The following is a 13,984-nucleotide window of genomic DNA, read 5'->3' as shown; positions in this document are numbered from 1 at the left end:
CAACAGCACTAATTCTGTCATTTTCAGATAGAGTGAAGCATTTCAAGCTCAACCCCTGTAGCAAATACATGGAAACTTGGATTATGACAAAGGATATATGTTATCATATGGGAGTCAGAATATTCCTAGAGGTGTTTTTATAACTGATCCATTTGTTTCCATCATGTATTTCCTCTATTTGACCATAAGTGACAAAGAGGTGCAGCCCCTATTATTATTATTATTATTATTATTATTGTACCATAAATGTAGACATTTTTTGTTACTACTTATTGCCTCATATCTCACGTTAATTCATGTCCCTAAATAGTATTGGTCACAGACTCAAGACTCAGACGCAAGACTAAATATTGCTATAAAAATAACAAGTCTTTTAATCATAAGAGGCGTGTGAAGCCGCCCCAGTGCTTGCGTGAGAATGTGTGAGTACATGTGGTTGTCACAAGCTGACACGGTCCGTGTACATGTCACTCAGTGGCTGGAAGTCCTCTCACGACGTTCACCTCCGCAGCAGCATCACCCTCAGGAAGGCGGCAGGCGGACAGTCTCAGCTGGAAGCCAGAAACCTTGTCTGGGAAGGAACAAGGAGGGGTTATGAATGTTGCAAAAGACCCCAGCGACTTTAAACAGCCATTTATTTATTTTTAAGTCAGTGGATTTCCTTTAGGTTCAGTGTCACACTCTTGCACTTCCAATTTATCTGAGATTCCACTCCTGCCACAATCTTGGATGAATCAATGAAAGCCTTTGTAGAGTAGATACACAGATTATAAAATGTAGAGAAATATTTAGTGTAAACATGGACAGTATCACTTAGTAGCACAGTAAAACAAAATTTTTTTAAGTATACAAATATCTTTCGGAGGGTGGCAGGACTGTGTCCTAGAGAGAGAGGGGTGAAGGACTAGGAAGACAAGGGCACATTTCTATGTATGAATCCACGTGGCACAATTTATTGCAAAAAGTGATGGCATAAACTCACCTTGGCACGTGAAATGAAAACCGGTATCCAAATAATATTGATGATGATGATGGGGATGATGTGTGGTTAATCTGTAGTTATTTTTGTTGGAGATACGTCAGCCAAACTGCAAACTCAATATGTTTTTGCAATTTCTTTACAGAGGAACTGGACCGATGATATGGTATTGGGAACATATTCCGTATTATAACCATAGCAGAATGGAAGTAGAGTTTAAGAAGTGTTTAGTGCCGGGTCAGAGCCACCTTTCCTGTAGCCATTTAAGACTTACCAATGCCCAAGTGGCAGACACTGGTTACATAACCTGCCATTATAAACATCAAACCAAACGTAACCTGCGGCTTCAGGCTAAAATATATCTGTATGTAAAAGGTAAGTAAAAAATTGCTGCCCTATGTCTGTTCAAGTTTATAAATTTACCAGACACAATTGATCCAATGTAAATGCCTTTATATAAAGGAAACTAATACATGACTGCTGCATTAATAGTCACAAGAGAATTTTTGTACAATACACCTTTTTATTAATATTAATAAAGCGACGTATAATCTATGCATTGGTTATTAAATGCCTGCCTCCTGCCGATAAATGAGATGAATCTACCTAAACAAAAAACAAACATGATAATAATATCCTCATATGTACATGAAGAGTGCGTCGCATATTCTAGAGATAACATTGGAAGCAAAGTAGTGGAGCCGCTCACCATATATATTTGTAAGGAAAAAGTCTCTAAATGCCTAATTAAAATTTTCGATCCCACTACTCACTATCACTGTGAAACCAAATGGGACGTGATCTGTCGACAAGCACTTATCTCCACTTGATCTGTGACCCTACACATAAATGCTCAGCTTTAACTTTGCAGCCCGCCTAATATATCAATGGCATATTGGACTATTTACACTCTATTCAGTACTTTAGCATAAACATAAGGATTTTACTAGGACTAAACTTACTAATTGTAATGACTGTTCTACTGTGCCAATCTAGATTTCCTGGGTATACCCGTAACTGTACCTTTGAATATATCTTTCACCTAAATATATGTGTTACAGGTGCAGATTTTATTACTATATGTGGCTGTTTAAGCATAACTTTTATAAAAAAAAAAAAAAAACTTTGCTGCTGCTCAATTACTTACTACATAAACGACATGGGTACTTTAAATTTTGAGTAAAAAAAAAAGCATTTGCTGGATTGTCTCCATGGGCAGTCTAATCCTTGGTGGCTCACCAGGTGGCCTTCTTACAATTATACTATTTTACGTACAACTCTAGGAGAAGACCTCATTGTTCTAGGACACTGGAATGTATGTGTCCCTCTGTCTACTACTTTTGATCCTTTAGATGCTTTCAGCAGGTTGGTAGCTGGGTGCGACCATCAAATTGACAACTTGTGGATTGACACCTCAAATGTGAAGTTATTCTTTAAAACTTTCCTTGCCACCTGGAGTTGTTCAACTCTGCTCTGATGGACAAGGGATCCAAGGGCAACATGAATGATGTTTGTCACTGCTTGGCAGCCAAGTTCCTACTAAATGGCAAACAAATTGGCTGAAACGCAAGAGCAAACACTGAGGACACAGTTATCAGATTGGGAATGTCAATTATAATTAGTTCTTGACCCTTTTGTTTTCTTTTCCCTTTTGTATATACAGTATAGATATTACATATTATTATATATTATAAATATACAAGGGCATAACTACCAGGTTATCATGCCTACCAGATGCTATGGCCTCAAAGACTGAAAGACTCTAAGAATATAAACTAAAAGTGCTCATGTACTATGATATGATATTCGTATATGTCTCTGCGTGTAACAATACTTGGTGAACTTGCAATCCGAGACTTATTTTAAAATATATTTCATTTATCACCATATAGTCTTTTTATTGCACAATAGTAATCATAATAAGATTAAAGATACTAATACTTATACACTCAGGACATTGGTTTGGGCAGAGAAAACAACAGTGGGGTCACATAAACACAGGGATGAGCACTTGAGTTCTGTTTATTTCCTGTCATGGTTTCCTTCCAAGATCTTTGTACAATAGAAGGCACGTATGACTTATAGAAGGTTTGTTGTTACAAGGTAGGGGCTGCTTTCTATGTTATTGGAGCACCCTCCCCTGACCGGTAAGTTTTAGGTTATTATCTTACTAACTTAAAGGCAAACACCGTTTTTAGTTCCCAGCTGAAGTCAGGCACTTTAGTCATATTAAAAAAGCATAAAAGGCAAACATAAATAAGTGGTCCACACAAATGCATCATAAGAGTACAGTACACACAGCAAATAAAAAACACATGAGGACAGAAAGACCTCTTCTACTGTATATTATCATTACGTAATGGAAGACATGTTACTGTAATAAACTGGAGTCAATTTAGTGAACACATGTTGGTTCATAAAGCAGGTGAAAAAGCATCCCAAAACAGAAAACTATGGAGGGAATTTGTGAAGCCCTCTATGCCAGTTTTTTGGCGTAGAAAAGTCGTAATTTGCGGAAAAACGTGCATTTTTCAAAAACTTACCGACCTTTCCATTTTTACACCGCTTTGTGTTTTTTTTTAAAAAAGTTGCCGTGGCTTAGCAAAAAATAGGGCAGGGTCTCTGCATCCTGATAAATTTATTATAATTCATGGCAAAAAGCTGGTGTAAACTATAGCGCAAATGTACGGCGTAGATTTGAATTTCTAGCACATGGACAGCTTGAGATATGCCTAATTTATTAAGAGGCGTGCACCTCTTAACAAATAAGGTGCATTTTACTACAATGCCAGTCTTAATAAATTCCTCCCATGAGTATCTGAAGATAGTAATTCTTGACAATGTATAATGAATATTTTAATGGAAAAAGTAACGTAACGTTTTACATTAAAATATGTTTATTCATTGTCAAGAATTACTATCTTAAGATGCTCAGACAGCCACAATGGGGGGCCCCATGGTAAAATATCTAATTCCCAGCCTCCAGCATTTTTGTGTTGCTTGAAAATTAATCTTCAGTTATGCCGAAAGCAAACAAACAAGAACATTATTGAGTTCCGCTTTTCTGATACTTAGCTCTAAATCCTCTGCGTAAACATGGATTTAAATGATAAAATTCTGGTTGCCTGTAGCCACCACTAGAGGGCGCTTATGAGCTTACTACAATCTATTCTACTATTGAGTTTAATATATAAACAGTATGCAGAAAGCTCCATGGTTGCCTCAAGTGGAGGATGCAAATATTTAACTATATGTCTACGCAGGGGATTTGGAGCTAACAGAAAAACAGATCTAATACCACTATAAAGATATATTATAAAATGAGTCAGCACATAATTTTGGATCTATGTAAATAAAATAAATAAATAAAAGGGTGGACATTCAGTAAGAATAGGATAGACAATGCAACATAGCTAATTGACTGCTTACCTGTCATTTCACAAGGCGGACTGTCATCATAAATAAGGGCTATATAGTAATGTACCCCCCCCCCTAAACCTCTGCATAATAATGCTCACAGAGTAGTGACATACTGTAATGCACTTACAATAATATCTGTGTCTGTACCTAACGTGTTCTGTTTCTTCTAGATAATGCTCAGCCATTCTTAGAAATGAACAGAAATATACCTGGCAATGCACATATGGATGTTAAGGCAAACGAACTTATTGTCCCTTGCCGCATGAGCTCACCAAAATTTAAGGTCTCCTTACATTACGTAAGTATATCATTTCTTATGGTTGTGCTAAGAACATATTCCAAATCTCGATGGTATCTGGAAGGAATTTGTATTATATCAATTGTGTAATAACACCATTAGAGTAGATGATATATAGTAGTGGTGCTATTGTTAGTAGTACCTTTTACATTGTTTTATTTTCTCAATGAAATATACATTTATAGACATTCCCAGCAACTTATCTTTACATTATAGCTGGGAATGAATTCTCTTGTTTAAACAATGGTTTGTTCCATTAAACTGGACATTCAATTTCAGGAAATTGTAACACATTTCCTCCCTTTACACAGTTTACAGTTTTACCTCTGCATTGAAAAACAATGACCTCTATTTAGAACATACAAGAAAACAATGTATAGATATATAAAATGAATATATCTATGCTTATTTACAACCTAAATCATTTACTTTATTGAATGTTTATTGTCAAGCTTTTGGCACTCGTGAATTGGGCTAAAATGGGGTTTATGTATGTGTCAGGTATAATTATCGTTAGGATATATTCACACTAAGCAGATTTGTTGCAAAAATTTCTGCACCTGAAGGTCCCTACATACTTTGACATTAACAGCATTGATTGCAGAGTGTCAGACTGTGTAGGGACAGGCTACATTGACAGTGTAGGGACGCGCCACATTCTTCTTGTCAATGTGGCACGTCCCTTCAAAGTCTGACACAGTCCAATCAATGCTGTTAATGTCAGAGTGTGTAGGGGCACACAATATTGAGAAGTAGGATGGTAACACCAAGTTGTGAATTTATTCATACATTTCCAGGAGGAATAATAGAGGAAAGGCACAACACGGATTTCTAAGAACAGATGTGCCTGCATTGTTATTTTATGGGGAATACAAGTATCTACTTGTAAACAGACTGATGGGTCCTCTTTAAAACATCTTTTGGACATAGCCTCATGTCAGTGCTGAGACTAAAGGCCCTTTTACACTGGCCGATTATCAGGCAGACAAACGTTCATAGAGGGCTCGTTCCTGATAACTGCCCTGTGTAAACAGGGCAGCGATCAGCAGATGAACGAGCAAATACTCATTCATCTGCTGATCTAATTGTTTTAAAAACTGAAATATTATCGTTGTCGGCAGCACATCTACCTGTGTAAACAGGAGATGCGCTGCTGACATGATAATAATGCATGGGGACGAGTGATCGGAGTAAGGAGCGCTGGTCCCCATACATAGCTCCTTGTGACATAAGCAAACAAGCGCCGACCAACGACCTGTCTGGTTGATCTGCGCTCGTTGCACCAGCAAAAATTGGCCCGTGTAATAGGGCCTTTACCCTCGCTCCAACTAAATATCCTATAAATGATTGATTGTGGTCCAGGATGTTGCATCTTTTATAAAGTAGCAATGGCCAAAATTGGCAGGTAAAGAATGTTTAAAATATGAGATTGGTGCTTAAAGAGGCATCTTTATAAAATCCTGAGATTTTTAAAAGATATAGAGATGTTAAAAAGATATAAGGATGTTTAGTCCAACTTTGGACATTTAATGGCGGGACACACCCTAAAGTTATCATACTAAAACTATTATACTCAGCCACATGTACTAAGTAAATTTCTATGCTGTATACATGTAACTGACAGTATCATCACTATTGTTCTGGCGGGATGTGTAATGTAGCTATTGATACCTGGTAATGATTTATTACGATTCGCTGTATGACGTAAGCGTATGGTAGTTCTGCACTTCAGATGTTTTGTCCTAAGGTGATATATTTTACAACACGAATATGAAAATAGGGTTATTCATAATCCTCAATGGTTTAACCAGATGCCTTCATAGATTACTTATTCTTCCCAAGAGGATTTCTGATGTATTGTACAGGAGGCAGCCACAAGGTTAAAGTTTGTTGAGCGTTTGCTTTCTCTCCGTTGACTGTGTTTTGACAGAATTCACAAGCTATAATTCCTCTTGAAGTGACATTCTCTTAAAGTTGTGTTTCTGTTTCAAATTGTTTAATTACAGTTTCGGCATGTTTCTCCGAGGCTGCTATGCAAAGTCTGTTGTAATTGGCAAGTTATCCTGAGAAGAATGTCACGCTGAGTGATTACAAATTTTGTGATCTGGTGCATTGCTAGAAGTGATAAAATGCTTAGAAAGATTAATACATTCGCAGAATCAAAGTAGTAACTCCTGTTTCTTTCCAGAAGTGTCTGAAGGTGCATTTACAATCTTCGCATAGCGATTTTCACACGTCAACTTAACACAATAAGGGCAACTTACCGAGCTGCAAAAGTACAGGCCAGTGACATCAAAGGGGTTTTCCGAGTTATTTAAAAAATTGGCCACGGTAGGAAGGATGCATTAAAAAAAAAGAGCCATTGCGCAACTCACGGATCCCCGCTGTTCCAGCGCCGCCGCTTTCACTCCTACCTGCCGCTGTGTATTGACATAGCTGTAGTGATGGCGTGCTTGTATATCCACATGATCGCTGCAGCCAATCAATAGTCTCGGTTGGTATATGGCACAGGATCGCTGAGGACAGTGCTTGGCTGCAGAGATCGCGTGGGTATACGGGCACGTCATCGCTGCAGCTATGTCAATACATAGAGGCGGGGGGAACCGGAGCGGCGGTATTGCAACGACGGGGATCTGTGAGGTAAGTAATGGCTCTTTTTTTTGCATCCCTCCTACATTGGACAATTTTTTAAATAACTCTGAAAACCTTTTTACGGCCTTGAAGTGTAATTATCTACATCATCAATACTTAGATACCTATTAGTGACAATTTTATAGGAAGTTCATTTTCCTTCCAGTTTGTTTTTGGTCTGTGGAAGGAAACCGAGATGCACATTGTTAGAATCCACAAACTCCAGACAGACGCACTCTCCAATGCAGAGTAATTCATTGTAGCTTTGGAAAGTTATTATAAGCATTTATCTGTAATTAGTTCAGACCTCATATTTTCTTTGTCTTTACTGATGGTAACAGTCATGGTTTCTATTCCCTGGTTATTAGTTGCCTCTTAAGATTTATCCTAATTACAATTCTACTTCTTGAAAGGAAATGATAGAGTCGTGTGGAGACATTCTGTCGGCTTCCTGTGTATAAAGGAAGTCCAGGCAGGGAAGTACTCGGCAATGATAAATATAGAAATTCCAATTTTAAGCTGACAGTCACTACCTGTAAAAAAAATCATAGAGGAATTGTTGTAATTTACATCCACAGAGGACTCATTTTCATTCACGGCTATTTGTTTCAGTAGTCTTATATTCTCTTTGGGTGCCCTATTGTTCAAGGATATTACTACAAACTGATGAAATAGCTGGAGGCTTTCAGAATAGGCTGGAAATTGTAGTTTTGCCACAGTTAGGGATTCACAGGTTGCAGACCACTGCTTTATATCATGTGGTACGCTGTAGTATTGTAGATATCAGTACAAAGTCTTCTGTCTTTTTTATGTATATTCTTCTGATGAGAAGAGGCAAATCTCTCTTGCTTTGTATATTAAATGGTCACAATCATCATAAACAGGGATTCTTTACTGTAAGAGTAGTAAGACTATGGAACTCTCTGCCAGAGGATGTTGTGATGGTTGATTCATTAAAGTTCAATAGCCTGGATGCCTTTCTTTAAAAAATATAATATTAATAATAATACAAGTTATGGGCACTAGATTCTGGAGATGAGACGTTGATCCAGGGATTTATTCTGATTGCTATATTTGGAGTTCGGAAGGAATTTTGTCCTCTAATATTGAGCAATTGGCAATCGCCTCAGAGGGGTTTTTGCCTTCCTCTGGCTAAACAAGTAAAAAAATCTGACATTTTCACTGTTTAGCCAAGAGGTCAATTACTTTTACAGTCGCTTTGTAATAGGACCAGAAGACAACTGCATAGTGGTTCTTGACAGTGATATTTATTGATGAGGATATTTGGAACAATTTTACCACAGTCTGTGTATTTAAGCTACATATAGTGACATAGTTAGTATGGAGGAAAAAAGACATATATCCATCAAGTTCAACCAAGTGATTTGAGAAAGCGAAGGGATAGGAGGGACTAAAGAACTTTGTTTTTACCCCTATTGATCCAGAGGAAGGTTACAAAAAAAAATAAAAAAATACCCATACGGCATTACCCAATCTTCCTTAAAAAGGGAACATTTTCCTTACCGATCCCAAGTGGCGATCAGACTGAATTAACATTCAAACAGGTATTATATACATTAACATAGGCGCTGATAATATTTTGTTCTAAAAAAAGAACCTAACCTTTTTTAAAGCCATCTACTGTCCCTACAGTGACCAGCTCCTGCGGTAGGTTATTCCATAGATTCACAGTTCTCACAGTAAAGAAGGCTTGTCGCCTCTCAAGATTGAAACTTTTTTTTCTCCAGACGGAGGGCCCCCTTGTCTTTTGAGGAGGTTTTACATGAAACAGGTTTTCACTATATTTTTTGTATTGCCCATTCATATATTTATATAAGTTAATCATGTCCCCCCATAGTCGTCTCTTTTCAAGGCTAAATAGGTTTAATTCTTTTAATCTTTCCTCATAACTTAGATTCTCCATGCCCCTTATTAGCTTCGTTGCTCTTCTTTGTATTTTTTCCAACTCCAGAGGATCCTTTCTATGAACTGGAGCCCAGAACTGAACTGCATATTCTAGATGAGGCATCACTAATTCTTTGTAAAGTGGTAATATTACATCCCTGTCCCGCGAGTCCATGCCTCTTTTAATACATGACAGTATCATACTGGATGACTACATTTGTTTTTTTGGCCTCAATGCAAAATCTGAAGCAGGCCCCCACCTATCATGTTCTATTTATAATACTGGTGTCTTCTGATATGGCAGAGGGACCTTTGAGCCCCCACGGTCACGAGGACCTGGATGAAACAACTACCTTTGCAGTCGATGAGGCCACTAGGACTTCATAGAATATATTAGTGGCTACCAACACTATAGAGAGTATAGTATATAGTATAGTATATATGGTATAGATGAAAGGGGTATTCCCAGAATCAAAAATAATCACCTATCCACAGGATAGGTGATACTTTTCTGATCACTGGGGGCCCCACCTCAGGGACCCCCAGCAATCGAGAGAATGGAGAAACCCCCGGATCTTCCTCACATCACCCCAATGCAGTGAGGAGAACCTTGAATGGAGTGGCGGTTGAGCATGCGCCCACCGCTCCATTTAATGTTTATGAAAATGACAGAAAACAGCGCTCTACTGCGCTGTTTCCGTCATTCCCTTAGACTTTAGAGCGGCAGGTGCATGCTCAATCACCACTATTCAATGTCCTCCTCACTGCGGTCGACTCCCGTTCCCACGATCGGTAGGGGGTCCCAGTGGGGGGGGGGGCCCTGAGCGAACAGAAAATTATCACCTAACCTGTGGATACGTGATAATTTATGATTGTGGGAAAACCCCTTTAATAAGTTATATGGTCAGAAGAGGGCAAATCAGATAAGGTGTATGAAAGGCCAACTACTGCCAGCAGTGTTATAATTTATCATTGGGCAGTTACTGAGCACTGCAGGCTATTTTATGACAACAATTTGGTCATTTTGGTGTTCTGTACAAAAATGTTCAGTCAATAGTTTTCCATCAATATGTCTTAAATTATCACTTGAAAACTATTTATATTGCGAGGGACTGACCACAATTACTGCCTATAAATATATATCACTGAAAACTGGCCTCTGAAACAATGTGATGTGTGTTTTGGTTGGCTGAAGTGAGTCATGAAGGAACATTATTGCACAGTATCATATGAAGGAGATGATAGACGACCATCTTCATGACAAGCAGTGAGTGACAACAGGGATGGGAATAGACTTGTGGTTTTGGATGCTTTCATGAATATAATGATAAATACCTTCCTCATCTTTCAATACCATGCACAAGTTACTATGTTGATTGACATAAATAGGATGACGGAAATATGGAACCAATTACTGTAATGTAGTCTGTAGCTAGATGTATTGTCTATATTATAACATAGCAACTATATTAGTCTTCCGATAATTCCAGATTTTTCCGATAGTTCCAGTCCCTGAATGTTTTACCATCTAGTTTAGTGGGGTAACATGATGTATAGATTATGGTTTTACAGGGCATGATTTGAAATAAGTAAAATATTTTGAGAATAAGGAAGTCGTTGACTCATGACAGACACTTATGACAAATCCACAGGATATGCCATAAACATACCACCTGGTGAGGCGGATGCTGCCTGCTCTATCCAGGTAGAGAACCAATTCAGTGACGTGGGAGTTACGGAAACAGCGTAGCCAAGTGAAGTTGGCTGTTTCTGCAGTTCCGTCCTCCTCTGCACTGATTTCCTGTCTGGATGCAATGGCCAGTGGTTGGGACAGGGTCGGGGAACCCCAGTTCTGGAGATAGGTGCAGGTCCCAAAAGTGCGACCCGCATCTTTCAGACATGTCTGTCATGAAACAACCCCTTTAAGGTCCTAATATAGACTTTAAAGGGGTTGTCCACCTTCTGAAAACTGATGACCTATCCACTGGGTCATCAGTATATCATCGGTGCGGGTCCGACACCCGGACCCCTCACCGATAAGCCGCTCTGGTGGCCTGCGGGCACCGGATTTTATGGTACATAATGCTATGTATGGAGCCCGGAAGCAGTTGGCATATCTTAGAGGCAGTGCTGCAGAACTGCAGGTCTGTTACTATGCAGGAAAAGGAAAAGATGATCCAGCGCTGTGTCAGGTTTTAAAAAGGAAATAACATTCCCACTTTTATTGGAAAATTCGATTAAAAAATGAAAAGGAGACGCAGTCTCAATATGAAGAGTAGTAACGGGCTGTTGCCCGAGCCTACGCGTTTCGAGCACGTACAGTGCTCTTAGTCATGGCAGAGAATATAGATGTCGCGGGGATCCGAGCGAAGTGTCTGGAGACGCAAAAACCGGTGAGCTGGAGGTTTCCTCCCTTCTCTACTCTGTTCCTATGCACTTGAATAGGAGCAGAGCGGTAGTACTGCAGCTCGGCCGCTATTCTGTGGCCTGAGAGTAAAACAACCCTCGCAGGAAAAGTGGAAACAGAACGCTGAAGCAGTGGATAAGTCAGATGGTAACATGGTAACAAGATCCCCCAAATACAAAATGTATGGCATATTACATAAATGGGTATTAAGTATTCATCAATATAAGCACATATGAGTAAATCACAATAATGCATAAACCAAAGTATATACATACACCTGCAAGAGACAGCGACACTGGGTCAGCAGCGGTGTCCCCGGTCTTGTTCTCCCAGCTATCGCTGTCTCTTGCAGGTGTATGTATATACTTTGGTTTATGCATTACGGTATGTGCACACGCTAGCTTGCTTTTACGTCTGAAAAGACAGACTGTTTTCAGGAGAAAACAGCTGCCTCGTTTCAGCCGTAAAAGCTCCTCCTCGCATTATGCGAGGCGTCTGTGACGCTCGTAAATCTTGAGCTGCTCTTCATTGAGTTCAATGAAGAACGGCTCAAATTACGTCGCAAAGAAGTGCCCTGCACTTCTTTGCCGAGGCAGTCAATTTACGCGTCGTCGTTTGACAGCTGTCAAACGACGACGCGTAAATGACAGATCGTCGGCACAGTACGTCGGCAAACCCATTCAAATTAATGGGCAGATGTTTGCCGGCGTATTGTAGCCGTATTTTCAGGCGTAAATCGAGGCATAATACGCCTCGTTTACGCCTGAAAATAGGTCGTGTGAACCCAGCCTTATTGTGATTTACTCATAAGTGCTTATATTGATGAATACTTGATACCCATTTATGTAATATACCATACATTTTGTATTTGGGGGATCTTGTTACCATGTGACTTATCCGCTGCTTCAGCGTTCTGTTTCCATTTTTCCTGCGAGGGTTGTTTTATTCTGTGTATTTAATCTTATTCATATGTATGTTCAAGTAACATTAATAAAGTATATTTTTTGTATTTTCTAAAATACATGGTCGTGACTTCTTTTCTCTTGTTGGTTTGATAATTCTGTCACTAGGACCACAGTAACATTTGGGGCTGTTGCTCGGTTTGTGTTGATAATTTTCATGCGCAGCAATTCCTTAATAAGTACTGATTATCTTAATTGTCTCTTTTACAAGTGAGGGTGATCACACATAGCACCTAAGGGACACTTCTGATCATCAGTATACATGTATATTAAGGATTTTCTGTGCATGCAATTCCCTTATGTAAAAGAATTGGGGTCAATAAAGAAATAAACACATCATTTATGTGTATATTACTTTATTGAACCACATTATTTTCCATAAAGGAATCGCATGCACAGAAATTCCTTAAAGGGGTAATCCCATCATATAAAGTAGTGGCATATTGCTTGGATATACTATCACATTATGATAGGTGGGGGTTGACCTCTGGTTCTCACAATGATCCTGAGAATGAAGTGGCCGCAGAGCTGATTTAGCTCTGTGCCCCCTTCCCTGTTTTCCCTGCACAACTTTGTCCTGGCCAACTGCTGTCAGAAAACTGCAGCGTGTCCCCATTCAAATGCACAGCCAGGAGCACTGCTATGCAGGGAAAACTTAGGAGAAGACACAGTGCTAAATTAATGCTGCGACCCCCTAATTCTCATGATTTATGGGGTCCCAGAGGAACATATGAACTCTGCTAGCTGCACTATTACGCTTTTTGCGTGTTTTGGAGACTCCAGGGCTTGTGCTCCAGGTACTGCAGTAGCACATCTTTCCATCTTCTAAGGTCAGGATGCAAGAAAATTCGATTTCATGATTATGTAGCAAAACTTTCATAATTTCATAATATATCTTTATAGCGGTCGAGTTCTGTTTTTGTGATACAGAACTCCAAATCCCCTGCATAGACATAGAGTTAAATTACAAAATTCTGTCTGCCTGGAGCTATCAGTAGGAGGCAGCGAGGAGCTAACTGCATACTGTTTATTCACAGAACTCAATAATACAACAGTAAGCCGTAAGCTCAAACACTCCCCCTAGTGGCAGCTACAGGCAATCAATTGTCTAATTTTACTCTCTATCTATGCAGATGCATTGCATATCTGTATCAGAGAAATGGAGCTCTGACTGCAATAAAGATATAATAAGAAATTAATCAGCTCAAAATATTGGTCTTGTTGAGATTGCAAGAAATCAACTAGTGTTTAGAGAGGCTCTGTCACCAGATTTTGCAACCCCTATCTGCTATTGCAGCAGATAGGCGCTGCAATGTAGATTACAGTAACGTTTTCATTTTTTAAAAACGAGCATTTTTGGCCAAGTTATGACCATTTTTGTA

The 13,984-nt window shown here is 39.1% G+C and overlaps 1 protein-coding gene across 1 annotated transcript in view; it reads left to right on the top strand.

Moving 5' to 3' along the window:
• The window catches only part of LOC142659525 (vascular endothelial growth factor receptor kdr-like), a 198,125-nt gene that overhangs the window by 82,149 nt on the left and 101,992 nt on the right, over positions 1-13,984 (top strand). The window contains exons 3-4 of the mRNA XM_075835736.1: positions 1,125-1,354; positions 4,570-4,697. Coding sequence (XP_075691851.1) covers positions 1,125-1,354; positions 4,570-4,697 — 358 coding nt within the window. The remainder of the gene's footprint in view (positions 1-1,124; positions 1,355-4,569; positions 4,698-13,984) is intronic.

The sequence above is a fragment of the Rhinoderma darwinii genome, chromosome 8, assembly GCF_050947455.1.
Source record: "Rhinoderma darwinii isolate aRhiDar2 chromosome 8, aRhiDar2.hap1, whole genome shotgun sequence".
In the NCBI taxonomy this organism is placed as follows: domain Eukaryota; kingdom Metazoa; phylum Chordata; class Amphibia; order Anura; family Rhinodermatidae; genus Rhinoderma; species Rhinoderma darwinii.
The sequence above is the reverse complement of the archived record's forward strand: the minus strand, read 5'-3'. Positions and strand labels throughout refer to the sequence as shown.